At 33.4% G+C, this 23,194-nt stretch overlaps 1 protein-coding gene across 1 annotated transcript in view; it reads left to right on the forward strand.

Annotated features, from left to right (window-relative positions):
- LOC115875725 (teneurin-a-like) overlaps positions 1 to 20,281 on the forward strand; it is a 49,629-nt gene extending 29,348 nt beyond the window's left edge. Inside the window, exon 3 of the mRNA XM_030891239.1 lies at positions 18,507 to 20,281. Within this exon, the coding sequence (XP_030747099.1) occupies positions 18,507 to 18,855 (349 nt within the window). The 3' untranslated portion in view covers positions 18,856 to 20,281. The remainder of the gene's footprint in view (positions 1 to 18,506) is intronic.
- Positions 20,282 to 23,194: the final 2,913 nt, after the last annotated feature.

Here is a 23,194-nt window from a genome sequence, read left to right on the forward strand (position 1 = left end):
CGTAAACTAAAAAGTATAAAGTGTAATTGAAACCACTAATTTATTCCACTAATTGTGATGTTCTGAATGAGTTTTAGTGACAATGAGAAGAAAGGTGTTTTATATCGAAAGTAAAAAAAAAGTTGCTTATCCTTAAACAAGTTTCACAAATATAATAAACCGTGGCTAGGAGGTATTTTATTAGTCACAGGGGAGCTCAAGCTTATCCGGTGGGCCCCAAAAGTTTCATTTCAGTCGGCTGGCATAAAAAGGAAACAAAGATTCGTTAAAGGGTTATTAGAGGAGCATTCAAAAGAGGAACTGGGTTTTGCAACTACTACGAGTTTTAAAGTTAGTGGGAGTAGGGATGCTGCTGTAATCGTTGAAACCTTAACTGAAAATCTCTACGGATTTGAAATTAATACAAGCCCAATACCAACTTCTTAGAAATGCGTTAAAATTAAAAGGTCGTGTTTCCCAGTTACAAGCATATTATTTTGGTAGCTAAGACAAATTGGCATGACAATTTGTCATGCCAATTGTCACAAAATGGCATGACAATTTAAGAGAAGGTTTCAGCGGCTAATCTTCATTCAATAACATTTTATTAATTTTGATAGGAGAATCATCGCGATGTGATGCAAAAGCAGATAAAATACCTCATTAGGTATTTTATCTGCTTTTGCATCACATCGCAATGATTCTCCTATCAAAATTAACCAGTATGTTAAATGAACAGAATGTCGGTGTGACAGCCTGGCAAAGGTTCGGTTCTCGGTAATAGGCAATGATAGGCCATTGCCAGTGAACTATATGGAGGGTTCAGTCTGCAAGTTGCTAAACTTTGTGAAAAGGATAGGACTGGAAAATGTAATCTAAGGGTCAGAAGAGGACCACAATAGATCTGAGAAGGGCGCAGTGGAGCAGGCCGACAGCCACCTCTAAGAATCTGTAGCGTTTTATTTTTCTTTTTATAAAATTCCAAATTTTAATATTGCTGGCGCCATCTATTCGCTAGATGTTAAACTTCATTCAGTACAGGTAGCGGTTCCTTTCCATAAAAACAAATTTCATTCAGTATAGACGATAGAGTTCACTTAATTGCCTTTGGTCATATGACCTGTCAATGAGTTTACAATTCTTCTCCATTGAGTTCTATTGTTGAACTGCTTCTTCCCACTCATTCTGCACGTTAATCCCCTTTAAGTTTTCGTGGAACAGAACATACCATTACTACAGCGTTCAGAAATCAAGCAGGACTTCTAATAGATGTTTCCGAAACAAGGGTTTTGTTCCGCACGGAGATTTTTCTATGACCCTTAAATGTCAAGTGAAATCACAGGAGTCGATAAAAACTTAATAAACAGATTTAGTTTGATCTTAAGAGCACTAAATTCTGATTATCAAATGGATTTGGAGAAATTCAGGCCTGCGCTCATGATACAGTTCAATTATTTGTCTAAACCAAACCAAACCAAACACTTTATCCATTTCACAAATACTATCTCTTATACTGTTCTCTTCTCATTCCAGAGATAAATCTATCCTTTAATATTTCTACTAAATGTGTTCCAAATTCACATTGAGAAAAATTTGTTTTTAATTTTACATACCATTGTCTAATTGATTCATTTTCTAGTTGTCGTAAATTATAGAAATCTAAACGTTCTTTAAATACAGAGATTCGTTTCGAATATTGGACAGACAAAATCCTGCATAACTCTTCATACGACTTGTTTTTGGTCAATTCAGGGTCACACAAATCTCGTAGGGTTTTATATGCTTGTACCCCTATTAATGTTAATAAAACCGGAACCTTTTAGTCGGCTCTATAGAGTTAGCATCAAAATACTGTTCAACCTTTCTTGGTACATATTCCAATCCTCCTCGGGCTGGAATTCGGCAATATTTCCAATTGTCGCCATCTTTTAGTCTATTCAGCTTTCGACCTTGGATTAATTCTTTTTACTTAGATTTCTTCTTCAAAACCTTTTAACTCTGTTTTTCCTCGTCGCCAATATGTAATATACTTATATAGAAATAATAAACTACTTATTTCTTAATCAAGTATATTGATTCTCAACTAAAGACTAATTACAATAATAACGTGGTGGTTAATATATAGAGGCCAAAAACGCCATTTTTATATCGTCTTTCGGAAACTTCGAAATATAAGTATATAATAAGTTGCCTACCTTACACTAAATATTAGACTTTTTCTATGGATACAACTGACTCAAGCTGTTGCTAGAATATTCTATTAATTTTAATTGTGTTTTTAAACATTGTGAATGATCGTAAACTAAAAAGTATAAAGTGTAATTGAAACCACTAATTTATTCCACTAATTGTGATGTTCTGAATGAGTTTAAGTGACAATGAGAAGAAAGGTGTTTTATATCGAAAGTAAAAAAAAAATTGCTTATCCTTAAACAAGTTTCACAAATATAATAAACCGTGGCTAGAAGGTATTTTATTAGTCACAGGGGAGCTCAAGCTTATCCGGTGGGCCCCAAGTTTCATTTCAGTCGGCTGGCATAAAAAGGAAACAAAGATTCGTTAAAGGGTTATTAGAGGAGCATTCAAAAGAGGAACTGGGTTTTGCAACTACTATGAGTTTTAAAGTTAGTGGGAGTAGGGATGCTGCTGTAATCGTTGAAACCTTAACTGAAAATCTCTACGGATTTGAAATTAATACAAGCCCAAAACCAACTTCTTAGAAATGCGTTAAAATTAAAGGTCGTGTTTCCCAGTTACAAGCATATTATTTTGGTAGCTAAGACAAATTGTTATCAAAATGGCATGACAATTTAAGAGAAGGTTTCAGCGGCTAATCTTCATTCAATAAAATGAGGTTATTTTATCTGCTTTTGCATCACATCGCGATAATTCTCCTATCAAAATTAACCAGTATGTTAAATGGGGTGCTGATGGTGGTAGTGGTAAAAATTCTTTTAAGCAAAATTATGAGTATGAAGTATGTATATTAACAACTTGCATTGTTCCATTATGTCTAAATCTTGATTAAAATGAACAGAATGTCGGTGTGACAGCCTGGCAAAGGTTCGTTCTCGGTAATAGGCAATGATAGGCCATTGCCAGTGAACTACATGGAGGGTTCAGTCTGCAAGTTGCTAAACTTTGTGAAAAGGATAGGACTGGAAAAATGTAATCTAAGGGGTCAGAAGAGGACCACAATAGATCTGAGAAGGGCGCAGTGGATCAGGCCGACAGCCACCTCTAAGAATCTAATCTAATCTTCATCAGATTTTCTGTGACTGAAAAGCCCGATACGTGATGTTATTTGCCTACCGCACTCCGGAGATTCAAAAATTTCATTGCTTTGCTGCCTCTTTACTTTTTGCTTGTCGCTGTTAACTGAGTTTACAATTCTTCTCCATTGAGTTCTATTGTGAACTGCTTCTTCCCACTCATTCTGCACGTTAATCCCCTTTAAGTTTTCGTGGAACAGAACAGACCATTACTACAGCGTTCAGAAATCAAGCAGGACTTCTAATAGATGTTTCGAAACAAGGGTTTTGTTCCGCACGGAGATTTTTCTATGACCCTTAAATGTCAAGTGAAATCACAGGAGTCGATAAAAACTTAATAAACAGATTTAGTGTGATCTTAAGAGCACTAAATTCTGATTATCAAATGGATTTGGCGAAATTCAAGGCCTGCGCTCATGATACAGTTCAATTATTTGTCTAAACCAAACCAAACCAAACACTTTATCCATGGTTTCCTATGCCTCAATACATAAACTTCTTATTCATTCGAGTAAGGTTATAGAGCACTTTTTGTTGGCAATTGGTGAGCTATCGGAGGATGTCGAATCGGCGCGTCATAAAAAAGTAAATTCTTTTAGAAATCACCATACTAGGAAGATATCGAGAATTAAATCCATGGAGATTATATTTCATACGCTTTTAAAAACCTCAGATTATTTTACTTCAGAAAATTTTCTTTAAAAAAATCAAGTTATTGATGAAGAGGTTTGTTACGGTTTAAAATTTCACCGTAACTTATTTTACTTATTTTGCTTATTTTTAGGAATAAAACTAAAACTTACTTGAATAACTTGAATAATAACGTTTAATTAGCTTACTTCTTAACTGTACATATAACTTCTAATAATATCTTATCTATTAAGTCTCTTCACCACAACAATTTCTTGGGATGGAGTTGTCTCCGATAACTGTAATATAAAACCTCATTAATAAAATATCAATTTGTCTGTTTAAAACCTACCTTTCTTTCTACAGTGGTTACTAATTCTTTATTTAGACTTATGCTTGTGTTAGGATATTTTCTTGGCATATTTCTTCGAAGGATTCTTGAACATAGACTTGATGTGATTATCTTTTGTCTGTTTCAACGCAACAAGTGGGAATGTTGGGTCTGCAATATACAAATGGGTTAAGGATTTTATTATGTATTTTTCCTGTGTGGAATCAATTGGTTTTACCTGATTATAGTTGATTTTTCCCTAAATTTCATCTTGTTTATATTACGATTTACAGACTGACGTTTCAATTGTTTGTCAGCTGATCGTGTGACACCGGCCTTGAAGGTTGACCAATCGATCTTTGTAAATTAGGTTTTCGATCTTTTTAAACGTTTTTTTCATATATGATCGGAAAATGTATTAATAATTTTCCGAAGATTTATGTTCATATATGGATTATTATAATTTTATTATGATGTAATAAAATGTTTTACTCAATTCGTCCCAAATATCGCTCCTGAGGTTTTTTCCCGCTAGAATTACCATTCACCGCACTGTGCGACGTCTAGTTCGGATTCCTTTTCACTTATTTTCTACTACCTGAAACAGCGTAAAGCCCCATACTCATACCTCGCTACTTCACTTCGTTCCTTCGTCGCGTCCCTTCGTCCAAAAATCCTATATTTACTATGGGAAATTGTCGATTTTATGCGACTGTGTGTTCCTTCGTTCTTTCGTCAAAACGCTCCTTCGTCCGTTTACTTCCTCAAAACGCTCCTTCCCCGTACTGTCGGTTTTTGGACGAAGTATCAAAGGAATTATCACGAACACATAAAATATTAAAAGATATAAATCGATCTTGGATTTCATTCGTAGATTTGGCAGTATGTCTGTACAGGGTGTCCTATTTTCGTGTGTTTTGCAGGGTTTGTCGTTTATGCGTCGAAATACAAAGATGCGGTTTTCACATTCATTACGATGTTACTTTTTTATGAAACTAAAGATGCTACAAACAGATATGTCCTAGCTCTCTTACTTCCTAAAATACAGGACGAATCTGAAATTATTGCATTTTTCGATACCCTTTGTATCTCGGTTATCTTATAACTTATCGAAAAGGTGAAAATGGTGTTCCGTACAGTTTTTCACGTAGAATGCAGTGACGTAACTAATTCATCGTTGGAAGCAGTCTTTTTTAAATATGACTAAAATTTATGTTTTTTAAAATGCGATATTTTGTATATTATTTTATTTTCCTTGTTACGGGCTTTCTAAAATACTTATTTTCATAAACGGGGTAAAAATGCATTATCTAACTTTATTACATAGTCGACCGGTTTAAATTAGGTAATCAAAACAATCAACAAATGTATTCGACGTAAAATGTTGGTTATTGCCTATTCCACGCTAATTTTTATGTATAGTTATAATATAACTCTGATTGAGAGCATCATTATTATACATAATAACATAATTGTATAATTGATAAACTACAGTTTATCAAAATATCAAGATGCAAAGCAAAATTATCTGGTAAAATTAAGTTAAAATAAAATAAGAGCCGTTTAGTAGTTTAGCAGTACCTAAATAAATAAGTAGAGTATATTAAAATTTTAGAAACATCATAACAAGGCAAATAAAATAAAAAATTCACAGATTTTGCAACATGCGCAACCATCATAGGCGTATTGAAAATACCAGACACAAGTCGGAGGTTGTCGACAATCACCTGTTTTTTTTACATTTCATATTAACTTGTGGCGTCATTTGGAAGAGCTCAATTGAAATATAAAAGAACTAAAACTTGTTTGTTGAAAAGAAATTTGACATTTGTGACGTCAGCACTCCGGCAGTCTAACGTAAACGTATCACTGATCGCTATTCACAAATATATTCCTGATACGTATAGTGAACAAGTTTAACGTTCGCAACGTTAAATAATTTCGATATTTGATTTTTATCATGATGGCTTTTTGTAAAAGTGAAGAATTTAGTGAAGCAAATATTAATGATGGAAATGAACGTGTGCGGATTCGTTAATTGTCACGACACTATGACGGGCTCCTACCCGCGTATAGGAGCCTAAAATATGCAAAAAGGGGGTCAGTTTAGCTTAAGTTTAGATTAGGTCTATATTTTTATTAATGCAAAACCAACTAAAACTTGAGTTTAAATATCTTTGCTAAAACCTAATTCTAATCTAACCTAAACTCCTTCCCCTAGGAGATGCAAGACCTTGTCGTTGGTGGGCAAGCTCCTGGTCAGGTGCTGGAGGGAATCCCCCCTAGCACTTGGCTTGGTCTAAAAAGCATCTCACTCATCGTCTTGTCCCTGACTGTAGTGTCGTGGCCAGGGAATTGCACCAAGACATATAACGATACCGGGCGGGGCTACTGACAGCCTCAACCTTGGGGCAGCGGGGGGCGCCCCATTGTATTTTACCCCTTACTTCTACATGCGGGGCTCTGTAGAAGTGGACCGACTGTCCCTAGCGACTCATAGGAACACTATGAGATCTGATAATAATAGTAATAAAATCATCACCGATGAAGCTGTGGGGAAACCCCCTAGCGACACTGGGAACAGTAACAATGAAACTTCAAAGGAGCCAAACCCAAAGAGAACTACAGGAGAGGTGGCTGACACTTGCGTGAGACCATCCTCCGCAAGTGGCATACAAGCTACCACCTCCTCCAAGGGTCGGGAGCCTACCTCCTACCTCTAAACCCAACAGGCGACACAAGCTACCGTTTCGTCTTACCCGGCCTGGGTCGTAGCTCCTCGACTGTGAGGGACACGGGTCTCCGTAGGAAGTCCTGGGACTGTATGATGAGTTATAAATCAAGAAAGGGGGACACAATAGATCTCTAAGGTCGCAGAGATTAACCCCCCTCCCACTTATTCTATTCTAATTCTAACTTAAACTCACTCCTTCTTTTGCATATTTCGGACTATTACCTTGGTATTCCTAGGTTTAACCAATATTCGAACTTAAGGTGTAAATTTATGGATTGCCCATAAATTTAAATTCACCGTACAAAAAAAATTACTTTTCACCAATTTTTACCATAAAAAGTAAAAGTTATAAATCATAATATTTTTTTATAGAAATGTGGAATAAGGGCGAACGAGGTGCCATGCCGGTAGACCAAGAAGATACTTGGAATGTAAATGTTAATTTATACTCGAATTGAATTGCCTCACAGTATAGGCATATTTTGAACCCCTACCGTGCATAGTTACTGTAGATAAAAATAAATTAAAATATAATTGGCTCCAACGATAATTTAGTTTGCAGCTTCTTTTCATCATACCTAATAAAAAACCGTCACAACCACATAGTATGTACCTATATATTTTTAAACATCATTATGAGATTTAAAATACATATATGCCCATAATATGAGTAGCAGTATTGACGGTTTCATCATAACTTGTTATGATGATTTTGTTATGGTGAAAATAAGCAGCAAAATATATTATCGATTGCAGCAACTATACCTAGTTTATATTCAGTATGTCCAATTAATATAGAACATTATACCTATGCATACTTTTAAAAATTTGCTACCCATATATTTTGATAGTTGAGTTTTTGAAGGTATTTGTTAGCTTCTTAAACAAAACAGACCCATAATAATTCAAATATTTATCATTCAAGACTTCCAAGAATTATGAAGTAATCTCACGTCAAATTGTTTTAAAATTATTGCATGCCTTAAGTATTTGCAAAGTTAACAAAAATATTTCTTTGCATACCTTGCAATTAATATATTTGGTCCAATTTATCAGTTCTGCATCATATCCGAAATTTAGATTGTGTGTGACACATCGAAGAGTCAAAGTGCAAAGTGAACGACCAGAAAAATATCAAGTAAAAAAAATTGTTAAGTCTTAATTACTAGTTACACAATCCTTTCCTTGAGTTCTCTTGCCTCAAATCTATATTGTCTTTCCTAAGATTTTAAATATAAATGATTGAAACTCATACAAGTTTACCATAATTTAAACTTAAGATAATCCCCTAATTATATTAAAATATGACACTTACGAAGTTAATAAATATTAACTATGTCTACTTAATTTAGTAATTCTGATAAAAAGACACTTGATTTTTTTATTTTAGAAATCATACGGGCTATAATCATTAATATGACTATATTAACCATACTTAAATTAAAATTTATTTGAAGGAATGCTACTGTATTACAATAATTAACGACAATTAATAACAACACGTATGTAATAATAACTCGGAATAATTATTTAAAACTGCTCATCGCGTTATCGATGTCGGCGTCTTGTCACTTTTATTTAGTCTTGTCACTATTATTTTATTAGCCGTTTAGGTATAGTTTAATTTCAGGTAATGCAGATTTTAATGTGCCATTTGTGGTTTTTTTATTGGATTTTTTTTACATATTTGGTATATTCTATGAAGTGATTTTAAGTGCTCCTGTCCATTTTTCAATTATTAAAGTGCCTCTATTTAGACACATTTTAAATGAATTAATTAGTGTAGGTTTATTTGTATTATGGGTTTGTTTATTTTTTATGAAATGTATTTTTCCCCATTAAAATAAACATAGCTTACTAAATCAATAGCTAGCCATTTTTAAATACTGGGTGTCAATTAAGTATCTGGCTAAACTTCAGGAGGTGATTCTTTGAGTGTTTTAAGTTAAAAAGTTTATACAAACATGTGTCCGGAAATGTATAATTTTAAAGATACAGGGTGTCAAGGTGTTTTCTAATAGACCTTTTTTATTAATATCTCAAAGATCCGTTGACCGATTGTGTTGAAATTTTGTCATGTTGTGAACTTTGATAAGTTAACACTACTTAAATGATAATTATTATTTACAACAATATTCAAAGGATAAAAACTTATCCCAGTAAATATTTGGCAACGCCTTGGATTCATTTGTTTTTACGCCTGTTGGCGGTTTTCCACCATGGTTTCATGCAAGCTTTTTCTTTGTCCTAAGTTTTTAATTAAAAAAATAATACATAATCATAAAAAATATAGGTCCTGATAGCCTGAATTTTAACAAAATGTATCAGCAGATCCGATGAAACCCGAGTTATTATATTTTGGAACTTAATGATTTAAATAATTATTCCCTTCAATGCATTTACCTATCCTATGCGCCAAAATACGCCATGAAAATCATATGGTTCCATTTGGCAATTTAAGCCAAATGGAACTTATTGAAGCCATATAGAACCATAAATATCATATTTATGGAATTCGAAATTTTGGCCAAAACACGTTTTTTGTGTTACAATAATATATCGCAATAATATTTCGATATAAAACAAGTGCAGATAATAATAATAATAATAATAAATGGCTTTATTAAAGGAAAAGTAACAAAATACATCATACTCCTTCAGGCAAAGTCTAGCCTATGGCTACTCTACTTAACCTGTTCAAAGAAAAAATAATTAAATATACAATTACAGTTAGCACCACCTGCACTACAACAATTAGTGAATCAGACAGAAAATAACCAGAAAAAAAAAGAAATATTTATAAAAAAATAAAATAATTTAACAAAAAAAAAATCATATATTATGACAATAAAAAAACAAAACTGATAAAAAAAGTGATCTGGATCAGGGAGACGTCAAATCTGTTGGCTCATGTAAACATCTTTAAGCTTTTTCCGAAAAGTGCTTAGAGACATTTTCTTAACATTATTTTCGATATTATTAAACAATAAAATTGCATTATATAGATAGGAGCGGCGAAAGATAGAGGAGCTGTAAACAGAAAACTCCAGTTTATTTGGATATCGCAAGGTTCTGTTTACATCACTGCGAAATATAAATCTGTCAAATACTCTGTCTCATACTTATACATGTTATCTATTTTCAGCCATTGTAGTATATTTATTTTTTCAGAAATATGGTCGTACTTCCGCAAGCCAAATACAAACCTACAACATGAATTTTGTAGTTTTTGCAGTCGATTTTTGGAATTTTTATCTAAGCAGTTATAAAATGAAATAAGGCAATACGCAATTATAGGAAATATAAGAGACTCACATAATTTTTTTTTGGGGATTTTAAAATTTAGGAGATATTTATTCATATATAACTATTTTAAGACACAATAAGATTTTTTCAGAATATTTGCTATATGACTTTTAAACAGCATGTCCACGTCAAAGACGACGCCTAGATTTTTATATAGCTTAACACAATTTAGGGATGTACCATTCAAGTTGACCTTTAGCTGTGATGAAACAGATTCGTAACGACGCGCAGAACAAAAGCACATCAAAGAACGTTTATTAATATTTAACTTTAAGTTATTTTCAGCAGAGTACTCAGATATCAGTTGAAGATCATGATTAATCTTAGTTACAGCAGTTTCTGTTTCATTTGGATTAAATGACATAAATAAATGTGTATCATCAGCATATGATATCATGTTACAATAAGACGACTTTTGAAGTAAGTCTGCCGTGTAAATTAAAATAAGATAGGACCAAGGACAGAGCCCTGAGGCACTCCAGAAGTAACACAATTTGAGGATGAAAAATTGTCATCAATTTGAACAACTTGTTTTCTATCCGAGAGATAGCACCGAAAAAACTTCAGTGATATGTCAGAAAATCCATAAAACGCCAGTTTGCTACACAATAACTCGTGGTCCAGCGTGTCAAACGCTTTAGAAAAATCCAGTAAAATTAGAGCCAAAGCTTCGCCATCATCCATACTATTCAAAATATTATCTATTACATACGATAGCACAGTTGCAGTGTTATGGCCTTGCTTGAAACCAGATTGATGAGCTGGTATTATTTTATTAAAAACTGCATACTGGTAGATTAGAGGTTTTAAAAAAATTTCAAGTATTTTTGATAAGACCGGTATTAAAGCTATAGGTCTGAAGTCTGAAAGTTCTGCCGGCTTATTTGATTTTGGGAGTGGTTTAACCAAAGAAAGTTTCCAAGCAGTTGGAAAATATCCCGTTTCAAGACATAAATTAACAATATGAGTTAGAGGTAAAGCAACGCAGGGCAAACAGTATTGTAACATAACAGTAGTGATACCATCATAGCCAGCTGCATTGGATTTTAATGATGTAACAATTTTAATTATCTCCCACTCCTCGGCCAATTTGAATTTAAAACAAATAGTGTCATTAAATTTTTTTAATTTTAAAGATTCAGCAGTTAGTTTGCAGCTGTTATATTGACTGTAGACTGAAGCGAAGTAATCATTAAGATTATTGACATTTTTAAATTTATCGGGAATAGAAAGAAATTGCTTTATTGTCATAAAAAATTTTACAATTTTGTTGACAAAGCTTAAAAAAAAGAATATAAAAAACATACAAAACTTCACTTAACAATAGAAAAACATATAAAACTAACAGCAAACATACAAAACTAAAACAATACTTTATACAATTATAGAAATTGTACATTGTCAAATTTATTTAATTAAATATAAATAAAATATAAACATACATGTAAATAAACAACTGTATATAATGTCAATACTAAATTTAAATGGATAGAAAACAAAATCATTTCTTAAATTTAGTGAATGTGTGTTAAATTTAGAACCCTAGATATTAATAAAAAAATCGTTAACCGCGTAAAAGGCTTTCTCCAGTAAGTATGATCTCAAGGCTCTGCGAAATGCAGGAAAGGATGAAATGGAATTAATTTCAGATGGCAGATGATAGTGCATTTTTTTTTGCATTGTACAATTGGGAACTCTTTACTAACTCAGAGTGAGGGGTTGGCAGATACATGTTATGCTCTGCGTTCCTAATTGGATAGCCATGAACTGGCTCTAGAGAAATACTCGATACGTGCTTGCGAACTAGGCAGACGGATTCGAGTATGAATAGGGAAGGAAGAGTTAATATTTTATATCTTCTAAACAAGTCCCGGCAGTGAGCACAACTGGTTAGCCTCAGTGAATATCGCACAGCTCTCTTTTGTAATTTGAAGATACGCTCAAATTGAGTCGCACAACACGCACCCCAGAATGGAAGTGCGTATCGGAGATGCGACTCATAAAGGGCATAATAGACTGTCCTAGATGTTGACAAATTAAGCACATTAGCAACTGATCTAAGTGCGAAACAGGCAGAACTTAATTTTTTAGCTAAAGCATCGATTGCAAATCCCATTTTAAATAGTTGTCCACAACAAGGCCTAAAAATTTCACAGAATCAACGACGTCAATGGTGGTATTATCAAGTTGAAAAGGTAGCAACGTACTTTTATATGATAAGACTTTAGTTTTAGAGACGTTGAGACACAGATAATTAGAATCGCACCATGTTTTTATGTTGATTAAGTCACTGGAAATGGTTCTATGAAGTGCCGTGGTGTCCGGGCTGCTCCATGTGAAACAAGTATCATCCGCGAAGAGACAGATTTTACCACTGATGTCCAGACTAGCAATATCGTTGATAAACAACAGAAACAAAATAGGACCTAGCACTGAGCCCTGAGGTACTCCGCATTCTATTGGCTTGCAAGAAGACACAGTCTTATCAACCCTCACACGCTGGTTTCTGTTGTTAAGGTAGGACTTAAACCATTCAAGAGGCGTTCCCCTGATACCATAGTACTGCAATTTGTTAGTTAGGATGTTATGATTAACACAATCGAAAGCTTTCGAGAAATCACAGAAGATTGTTGCTCTAACGAGACGGTTGTTCAGACTGGAGTATACATTATTAAACAGCGAAAACATAGCGTCATTTGTACATTTGTTACTCAAGAACCCAAACTGAAAGGGGGTGAGTATTTTGTATTTTAGAAGAAATGATACAAGCCTCTTTTTAACCAGTCTTTCCATGATCTTCGATAACGTGGGAAGGAGTGCAATTGGACGATAGTTGGAAGCTTGCTCTTTATCACCTCCTTTATGCAAAGGAATAATTATCGCCGACTTAAGGCAATTTGGAAAAGCACCATCTTCAAATGACATATTAATTAAGGCTGAAAGATGGTTTAATGTACATTCCGGCATACTAGAGAACATTTTAAGAGTAAGTCCGTCAGTCCCTGCTGAAGATTTATTTTTAATATCATTTAATGTATTGCGAAGCTCTGCCAACCCCACAGGCGTAAGGAAGAAACTGTGCAAATTAACATTATAGTCAGAGAGAAATGATAGAGGATCAAGGGAGGGTGAGATAGTATTCACTATATTTTTCGCCACATTTACAAAGTAATTGTTTAGGTCCTCAGGTGAAGTTGAGGTTATGTTGGACGAAGAAACCTTACTCCTCAAGTCATTCACAATCGACCATGTTTCTTTGGCAATATTACCGGACTCAGTCAACCTCCTATTGTAATAGATGTCCTTGGCGGCTTTTATAGTCTTATGGTAAATTTTCCTGTAAAGTTTCACGTACTCGTGAAAGAAGACACTATCCGAGAATTTTTTTAGGTGAGATAAAGAGCGCATGTTTTTTGCAGATGTACGTAGGCCCTTAATAGTCCAGGGTTTATGATGTTTAATTTTGACAGGCCTGAGAGGAAAGGCTTTGGATGCCAGACCAGATAATGTTTGTGTAAATCTGGAAACTTCAGTGTCTACATCACCAGAGATGACATGCCAATCTGTTGTTAGACAAAGCTGCTTAAAATTTATAAAGTTTTTTTCCGAAAAAATACGTCCTAATTTACGAAAAGTGTTTCTACTCTCGGATTTTATGGAAAATTTTGTTAATACTCCTTCATGATCAGAGAAGCCTGAGTTCAACACAGTACAGTCAACCAATTCTGGATCAAAGGATGACACGACATAGTCTATAGTACTAGAACAAGTTCTAGTGATTCTTGTTGGTGCATTAACATGCATTACTACACCAAAAGTCTCGAAGATAGACTGGAGAGATACCCGAGCATCACACACACTGGAGAAGTCAATATTAGGTCACCACACAAGATCAACCTGCTATTCACAGGCAGGGACTCTAGCAAACTCAGTAATTTCTGAAAGAACATATGCATATCTGCGTCAGGTGTTCTATAAATACAAACAATATAGAGGTCATAAGCAATGTGGTAGATGATAGAAAATTCAAACATTTTCTCGGCTAATAAGTGATCAAATTTTGTTATTGCCGTAAGGTTTTTGTTGGTAGACATTATCATAGTACCTCCATGAGATAAATTACTTCTATTAAATCTAGCTATTGTTGTGTAATTTTTCACAAACACGGGCTCATCGGTATTTAACCAATGTTCCGTTATGGCAATGATTTCAGGAAATTTGAGCTGTTCCAATAAAAGAAATAATTCATCTGTTTTGTGTCTTAAGGACTGAACATTGATAAGAAAAATACCTAGCTTGCTATCGTCCGATTTATCAGAGGGTGCTTGATCCTCTGTTCGCGTCAAATGAATTAAAAATTTTTATTTTTAGATGGAGAGCCACTGGAAAAATACTTGCTGTGGCTTTCCCTAGACTTCTGAAGGTGAAATAGCTTCTCTGATGAGAAAAAGGTCCTGAAGGCGGAGAGATCTGCCTCAACCTCAGCCACGCCAATGCCATACGCGTCGTGGAAGCGATAAAACAACTTGCGCAGGGAGTCCATGTCGCATGGGAGACCTTCCGATGCTAGCGCCAACTTGATGCTGGTGTTGGTGTGTCCCTCAAAACACGCACTGGGGGGTTGGTCATGGAGGTACGCAAGGAATAGCCTGACAGCTTTCAATATCGAAGGGTCCCTTAGTCTCGCCAACAAATAACGTCCATTGGCCGTGTCCGATTCACGCGATAACCGCACAATAGGTGGAGTCATTGGGTCCAAACTCAGCACCTCACCTTCCCTTGGATGCTTATTGATAATATTTTTCGCCTCCTGCTGCCCAAAGGACTTACTCGCAGCTATAGCCTCCCTGTCTGAACCAATTTTAACGTATTTGACCTCCTTGGCTAGATCTGTAGGTAAATTGGAAGATTGTGGAAGGCTTCGTTTCTCCAAAGTGGAAATCTTAGGCTGTTGAAATCCCATGGCAGAAGATCTTGATTTTTGCGGCGATACCTCCGAGGGAGTCAAAGATGGTTGGACATTGCTATTGACTACTTCAATTCCTGGGGGCCACATACTTATATCAAGCAGCCGCTCTAGGTGCCTTATATTCTGCACTCCAACTTTGAATTTTGAGAGTGAACTGTCCTCACTATTAAGCATAGGAAAGCAACGAATAAAGTCCGAAGTTCCAAGTTTATCCTTGATATAGTGAGCCAGTTGGTTTGCCGTAAAGGGAGATGGGATATTGGACACAACGACATAATGCCAGGCTTTTCTAATGGAGGGTTTGTGAGGTGGGGGAGTACTGACTTTAGAAGAAGTGACACCCACTGAGGCTTGGCAATCTGTCTGAGTCGAAGTTGACTTTTTTATTGCTGGTGGGCTACTCCTATTATTTTGCTTGCCTTGGGCAGCAAACTTTTCTATTGTGGTTGTTATCTGATTTACGCTCCTACGCAGCTCACTGACTTCCTTCAAAAGATCTACCTTTGAAGAGTCATGAACCTGGACCCTAACAGACTCATCCTGAAAGTCCATAAAAATGGATGATAGGTTGAGTATTTCTTGTTTTATTTCACTGATGGAATGAAATAATAGATTCTGTTTGCTTAGATTTAATATTCAAAGTTTTTAGAGCTTTCCAAAGTATTTTGCTGTTTGTGTTAGAGTCATGTAAATTTAAGAAAGCCCTTTTCTCCTGACGTACTATGTTGGTAACTAGATTACGAAGTGATTTATAATAGGCCAAATCTGACGTAGATTTAGATTTTTTGTATTTTGTCAAGGCGTTATTTCTCTCCTTAATTAACAATTTTGTATTACATGACAACCACGGAGCACATGGCTTCGTCACTCGCCTAGACAAAAGAGGCGCATGCATATTAAATAGGTCAATAATTTTATTTGACAGAAAGTTTACTTTTTCGTCGATGTTTTTCATGTAGTAAATAGAATTCCAGTTAACAGCATGTAAATCATTCAAAAAGCTTGCCCTAGAGAAATACTTAAAGTCTCTAAACACAATTTCACGCGGTAAAGTTTTAGGCAAATTCAAATCCAAAGAACAATAAAGTAAACTGTGGTCTGAAATGTCATCTGCAGGAGTAAGGCCAGAAGATGTTACCATATCTGAAAGTACCGAGCTTAAACAAATAACATCCATACAAGATTGCGAACAGACTGCAGTACGTGTAGGTTCTTTAATAAGAGAAATCATGTCAAAAGGCGATATGCAGTCCAGAAAACTGTTATCTGTTAGGTGATTTATATTTATATCTCCGGTAAAACATATATGGTCATATTGCGGTATAACAAATGACATAATATTATCTACATGCTCCACAAAATGTGGGATACTACCAGAGGGTGCTCTATATAAAACACAAAATAAAATTTTAAAATTACGAACTGTAACTTCAAGAAAGAGCTGATCCACTCCCTCCATTTCCTCTAGATCAGAAAACACAACCTTACAAGAAATATCCTCATGGATATACATTCCAACTCCTCCTCCACGACCTTATCTTTATGAAAAAACAAATAATTTGGAAGATGTATCATATCGGTTGCGTAATTTGATGCAATCCATGTCTCAGAAATACACATTACGTCAAAACGCTCAGAGGCCATTAAATCTGTGAAATTGTTAAAATTTGTGAAAATTGATCTTACATTTAAATGTCCTACTTTAAATATGTAGCAACTATTGTCAGTCATAATTAATATTTGCTTTAAAATAATTTAGTCTCGATATATAAAAGCTACAAGACCTATTTCCAGCATCGTGTTCGGTAGACCAACTTGTATTGAATTTAGTGTTGTGAAATTCACAGTTAGGACAACATTTGACATCTGCCCTGCAATCCTTAGCATTATGAGAACCAGAGCAATTTTGACAAACTATATTATTTTTACAATCTTTACTTAAATGTCCATATTTACAGCAATTATAACAACGAACAATATTAAAATAATCATTTACCCTGTATCTTTGCCAACCTATATATACAAAACCCCTGTTGGAAAGAAATTTATAAAAACTACTTGATAATTCTAAAACTACGTTAATTAAAGATTTTTTTTGAAACGCATAAACAAGTTTTATGTCACCGATATTCGTATCGAGATTGTTATCGTATATTATTTTTTCGATAAAGTCATCTACGAGCTCAAGTTTTGTTCCGGCCTTTTTAAAATCTGCGGGAATTCCGTAAACTGCCACTCTCGGATTCAATCTTTTTTGGTCACACACTTCAAACTCATTTCCAATTTTTTCTTTTAGATGATCTTTCAGATTTGTTATGTCGGTTTCACTATTACAAGAAATTTGGAAACCGTCTTTGGTACACTTGGTATTATTTATTTCGACATTCAGTGAGCCTGGTGAAAAACGAGATTTAAATATTTTTTCTACAGATGAATTTAATACATTTCTATCCGTCGATTTTATTAGTAAATAGGGTTTTGACTTGACTATATTCTTCGTTTTTGTCGCTTCACTATAAGATAAAGTAGCCGTATTAGCACTTTTTTGCTCATCGCAAGATAAAAAATTATCAGCGGCCGTGTTTCTGCATACCTTGGAATTCACGTCGGCCAAATCCTTTTGTAGAATAGAGATAGTGTATTCTCTCTCACTTCCCAATTTATTCATCAGCTTCCTTTCCCTCGTTAAACACTCTATTTCCTTTTTCAAAACCACAACACTATCGCACGGTATATCAGCAGATGAAGATGCAAGTCTGGAACGTTTTCCGTCCTCAGAACAGCCTCGGCAGCGCCAGTTTTTTAAATCGATAGAAAACCACTTGGCGATATTTTCGAAACATTTTTTATGAATGTAAACTGCACAGTTTTGATTACTACACTTTAAACTACGTTTATCAGCATTTTCTAGACAAATTTTGCACTTGATTTTGTCAGACTTATCAGGATCTTTCGGATCATCCGACATCGCGACCGTCGCCGACGCGTGCCGGACTACTCATGTGGTGATAAATTTACTTTGAATTAAAAGATAAATAAAACTTATTATTTTATAAATAAAAAAACAATCTATGTTGACGTTTTTAAGTGCACTTTTATATATATATATATATATATATATATATATATATATATATATATATATATATATATATATATATATATATATATATATATATATATATATATATATATATATATATATATATATATATAAACTAAGGCATCTAATAGTATTTAAATAATATTTATTTTATCAATAATAATAAATTTGATTTATTTAAGATACGGTACAACAATAGAAAAAGAAAAACAAAGACTATTACATCATGCCAAGATTTCTGCTATAAGAAAAGCCTGGCACAGAGAAAAAGATACGTACAAGAGCGGTTTCACCGGAAGCTTCGACTGGTCAGCTGCTGAAATTGAGGAACTCTTAAAAAATGGTTATGTAGCAAACTACGAAGGTCAGTATGTTCACGATGTCCAAGAGTATCCTGAATTAGCCGAAGACCCATATAACATAAAATTTGTAAAGAAACAAACAGAATCAACGAAAAAACGTAGACGAAAACGTGACTCAAATCAACAATCCTGTCCAAATAGTTGGTGGCTTACATGGAGCGAATGCTAGTGCCATAATATAAAAACAGTTAACGAGAATTAAAAGTATTCAATTACCAAGTGTGATGTACCAAGAATTAAAAAGCTTACTTGGTGGCGCAAAGAGTTTTGATAAATGAAACTACCCAACGATAAATCTGTTTATGTCAATTGACAAATTGATTAAAGAAATAAAAATTTTAAATATAAGATATTTTCTATTCTATTTAATTCTTACAAAATATACAGTAAAGTTTCCTTAAATTGTCCTGTAGCGGTACTTAGATAAGGAAATATAGTTATAATGCGAATTATTTTGGTCTATGTATATGTACGGTTAAGGTTCGAAATAAAGTTAATCTCAATATTACAGGGCTAATCTCGAGAATAACAAAACAAAACAAACAAATACAACAGCAAAGCCAAACATTAACTTTAATGTCGACGTTAACCGGATATCGGACTTTAACCGTAACATATAATAAATGTACTGCGGAATACACACTATTAGGAGCAGTAACTTGAACATTTTTGAAATAGTGTACATCTAAATGATTATCTCAACTGCTATATATATTCATATACATCAACAAAGGTTTTTTTTACAGCGAGCAATAATTAATGTTCATGAAACATATCAATTTGAATGCTAAAAGACGGAAATGTTTCTGTTTTTTTGTATAAACCAGTATTATATTATCATAATTATAAATTTTACTGTATTTTTGATTTTAATCTTTAACATTACAGGTTATTATAACAATAGTAACACCTTGGCAATGATCTTTGAATAAAAAGATTAAGGAAGGAGTATAGCGCTATTAATGTATTCATGAATGGTAGACCGAATCGATATCATAGGTCCTATCCCTTACAGTTCTGTTTCAGCATTTCAATTGGAACATTTAAATTTGATTTGATATTTTGTGTATTTATTTTTCTTTACTGAGGATATTTTATATTATTTATTATTTATTCTACAATCGGTTTTGTATAGAGGTAGTAAATCTAGATGGAAATGGTAACAGAACGTAAATTAATAGTGACACTATTGCGATTTACCGTAAAATAGTTGTGAAGCGAGGCGGTAGGGGGGTCTGTCAAAAATCGGGAGAAATAATGGAATAACGTTTCACTGAAAAATAACGAAAAAAAAGGTAATTTATAAAATTCACTTTAAATTAATTTTCAGGATGAGTTTTCTACGGGTATTTTGGAGTCTACTGGAGTTAGAGAGTTACGGGGAAAGAATTGCAGTTTTGTGAGCTCAAATATATGCGCCTTTCGGATTTTTGAAATAGTTTACGGCTTTACTATAGTCGTATCTACTATTATATTTTCATAGAACTCTCATTTTTGATTACATTTACGATACAATATTATACATATTAAGTATAGGTATAAGTACGATACGAGGAACTAAATGATAATACTATACAGGGTGGCCCATCGAAAACTTTCCGCAAGGCATAACGGCCAGGGTAATTTTTTTTTCAGAAAATTCAAAAACACGTCAATTTTGTTTGTGAGGGGGACAACTTTTGTCCCAATAATGATTGCAAAATCTTCAACACTCTAAGCGGGGGTGTCATCCCCCAATTTTTTTTAAATGGGAAGGGGGGTCAAGGGGTACCGCAATGAAAAGGGCTTTCTATTCTCTATACCTTCCGGCTTCGTTTTTGAAAATCGATCGAGTCATTGAGAAAATATGAAAGATTGAAATTTAAAAAGTTGATTTAAACATTTATCAGAGTAAATGATAAGGATAAATTCCTTCAACCAATTTGCTATTTTTTCTTATTATTTCTAGATGTTTACGCATTTCTTCACTTGCCACAAGGTTGAATCATCAGGTGCGGTAGTTGCTAGATAGCTGTTCTGTGACTTATGCGTTGAAGTTCTTCTCAATATCGTTAAACTTTTTAACAATTATGGTGTACTCACTTACAGAAAAAGTGGAAATAATCGAACTTTATTTTAAAAATATTGAATGTGGCAATCGGGTTGCGCAGATATTCAATGAACGCTATCCTGACAAACACCATTATGGCAAAATTGTTCGCGAGTTAATAGTATAATTTCGCGAAATTGGTTCCGTTATGAATAAAAAGCGGCAGAGGAAAAATCCTGTAGTAAATGAAGCTATGGAGGTATTCGCATTGGGCCAAGTTGCCATGGATAGTACGCTGAGTACAAGAAACTTAACCAATGAGACTGGCGTGAATCGTACAAGTGTCAAAAGGATATTAAAAAAACACAAGTTCCACCCGTACAAAATTCAGTTGGTTGATTCAGGTGCGTATAAGTGGGCAATGCGGCAGATTGCAACAAGTGAAAAAACAATTATTTCACTTCATGTCGAAGAAAATTCCCTATCAATAGTCGTCAACTAGGTAATCTAGTCTACCTAATCTATGTCTATTCGCACAAAGCGGAAATCCAACTGTCAACCTATAATATAGAAATACCTACACCAAGAACTTCAGGACTCTGCTTGCTTTTAGTTTGAGTAAAGCTAATAAAATAGACCAATAATAACACTTTTTAACTAATTACTAATTATACAGGGTTGTTCACCACATACGACACGGAGTATTGTAGCTAAACGATTAGATTTTTACAAATTCTAAGTTTTGGGTTCGTTGAAGGACTATTAGAGCTACAATTTAAAACTATTTTTACAAGATGCAGAGTGTCTCAAATAAGTAAAAAGTATTATAGTAGTGTAAATGGAACTCCCTGTATATTATTCTATTTTTAGATTCTACGATTTAAATAAAGGTAAATTTGATTAAGGTTTATAACACTTAAACCTTGCAATTTTTGAAATATTTTCAATTTTATGAATTTGCAGTAAAAATTTTAAGGCTTCATTTCTCCAAGGGTATAAAAGTTTTTAATACTAAATATTTACTAAAGATTATCTTGATCAGATATTGTGTGGCTAATAATAATAAACATTTTACTACCTTATACAGAGTGTCTAAAAATTTATATTAAATAATTACTAGCTTTAAACGGCAATAACGTGTTTAATTTAAATGGAACACCCTATATATTTTACGTGAATCAGATGCACAATGTCATTGTCTATCAAATTGTATTTACCATTTTTTACTGATCTCTTCAAGTTTTCGCAAAAAAATTCATTTTCTTATAATTTAGACCTAATTTATCACTATACCCATGGAATATTAACATTTTAAATTATTTTTAAAGATGTAACAAATTTTCAAAGAGTACAGATACTAATATTGTCGATATAGTTCGCTTATTTCATTAAAAAATAAAAAAAAAATGTTTAAATATTTTTTGTTAAATTAGTAGTTAAACTACATTAATTGACTGTTTACGTTGATTAATAATAACTGCTCCAAATACTAAAAACTGAATTTTGTGTGTGTATTAGACAGTGTGGTAAAAAGTAACACCTTATAAATTTTATTTAATTTTTTGACGAATGCTTATTTATAAAAACAGAGACGTTTATTTTCATAACTTATTATTATATTGATTTCTGAGTCAAATCCACATTTATTTAGAATACTTTATTATTTAAAACAATTTAAAAGTATGTAATTAACTAATTTTTGGTCGGAAATAATGGTGGGATATTTAATTGTTATACTCTTTTACAAAGATTTAAATATTTTTTTTTGTATACCAATGGGCTTGCAATATTTACCACCTGTACATTTTGTACATATATGTTGTTTTAAAAAAACCTGAAATGTCAATATTCCATCGGTATAGTGATAAATGAGGTCTAAATTATAAGAAAATGAATTTTTTATGAAAATTTGAAGAGATAGGTAAAAATGGTATAATAAAATTTGATAGACAATTAAATTGTGCATATGATTCACGTAAAATATACAGGGTGTTCCATTTAAATTAAACAAGTTATTGCCGTTTAAAGCTAGTAATTATTTAATATAGATTTTTGGACACTCTGTATAAGGTAGTAAAATTTTTATTATTGCAACACAATATCTAATCTATAAATAATCTTCAGTAAATATTTAGGAATAAAAACTTTGATACCCTTGGAGAAATGAAGCCTTAACATTTTTACTGCAATTTCATAAAATTGAAAATATTTCAAAAACGGTAATGTTTAAGTGCGATAAACCTTAATCAAATTTACCTTTATTTCAATCATAGAATCCAAAAATTGAATAATATACAGGGTGATCTATTTAGAAAAATACAACCATAATAATTTTTACTTATTTGGGACACTCTGTATCTTGTAAAAATATTTTCAAATTGTAGCTCTAATAGTCTTTCAACGAACCCAAAATTTACAATTTGTAAAAATCTAATCGTTTAGCTACTCCGTGTCGTATGTGGTGAACAGCCCTGTATAT

The sequence above is a fragment of the Sitophilus oryzae genome, unplaced genomic scaffold (genome assembly GCF_002938485.1).
Source record: "Sitophilus oryzae breed Bouriz unplaced genomic scaffold, Soryzae_2.0 scaffold_1394_pilon_pilon, whole genome shotgun sequence".
Classification (NCBI taxonomy): Eukaryota; Metazoa; Arthropoda; class Insecta; order Coleoptera; family Curculionidae; genus Sitophilus; species Sitophilus oryzae.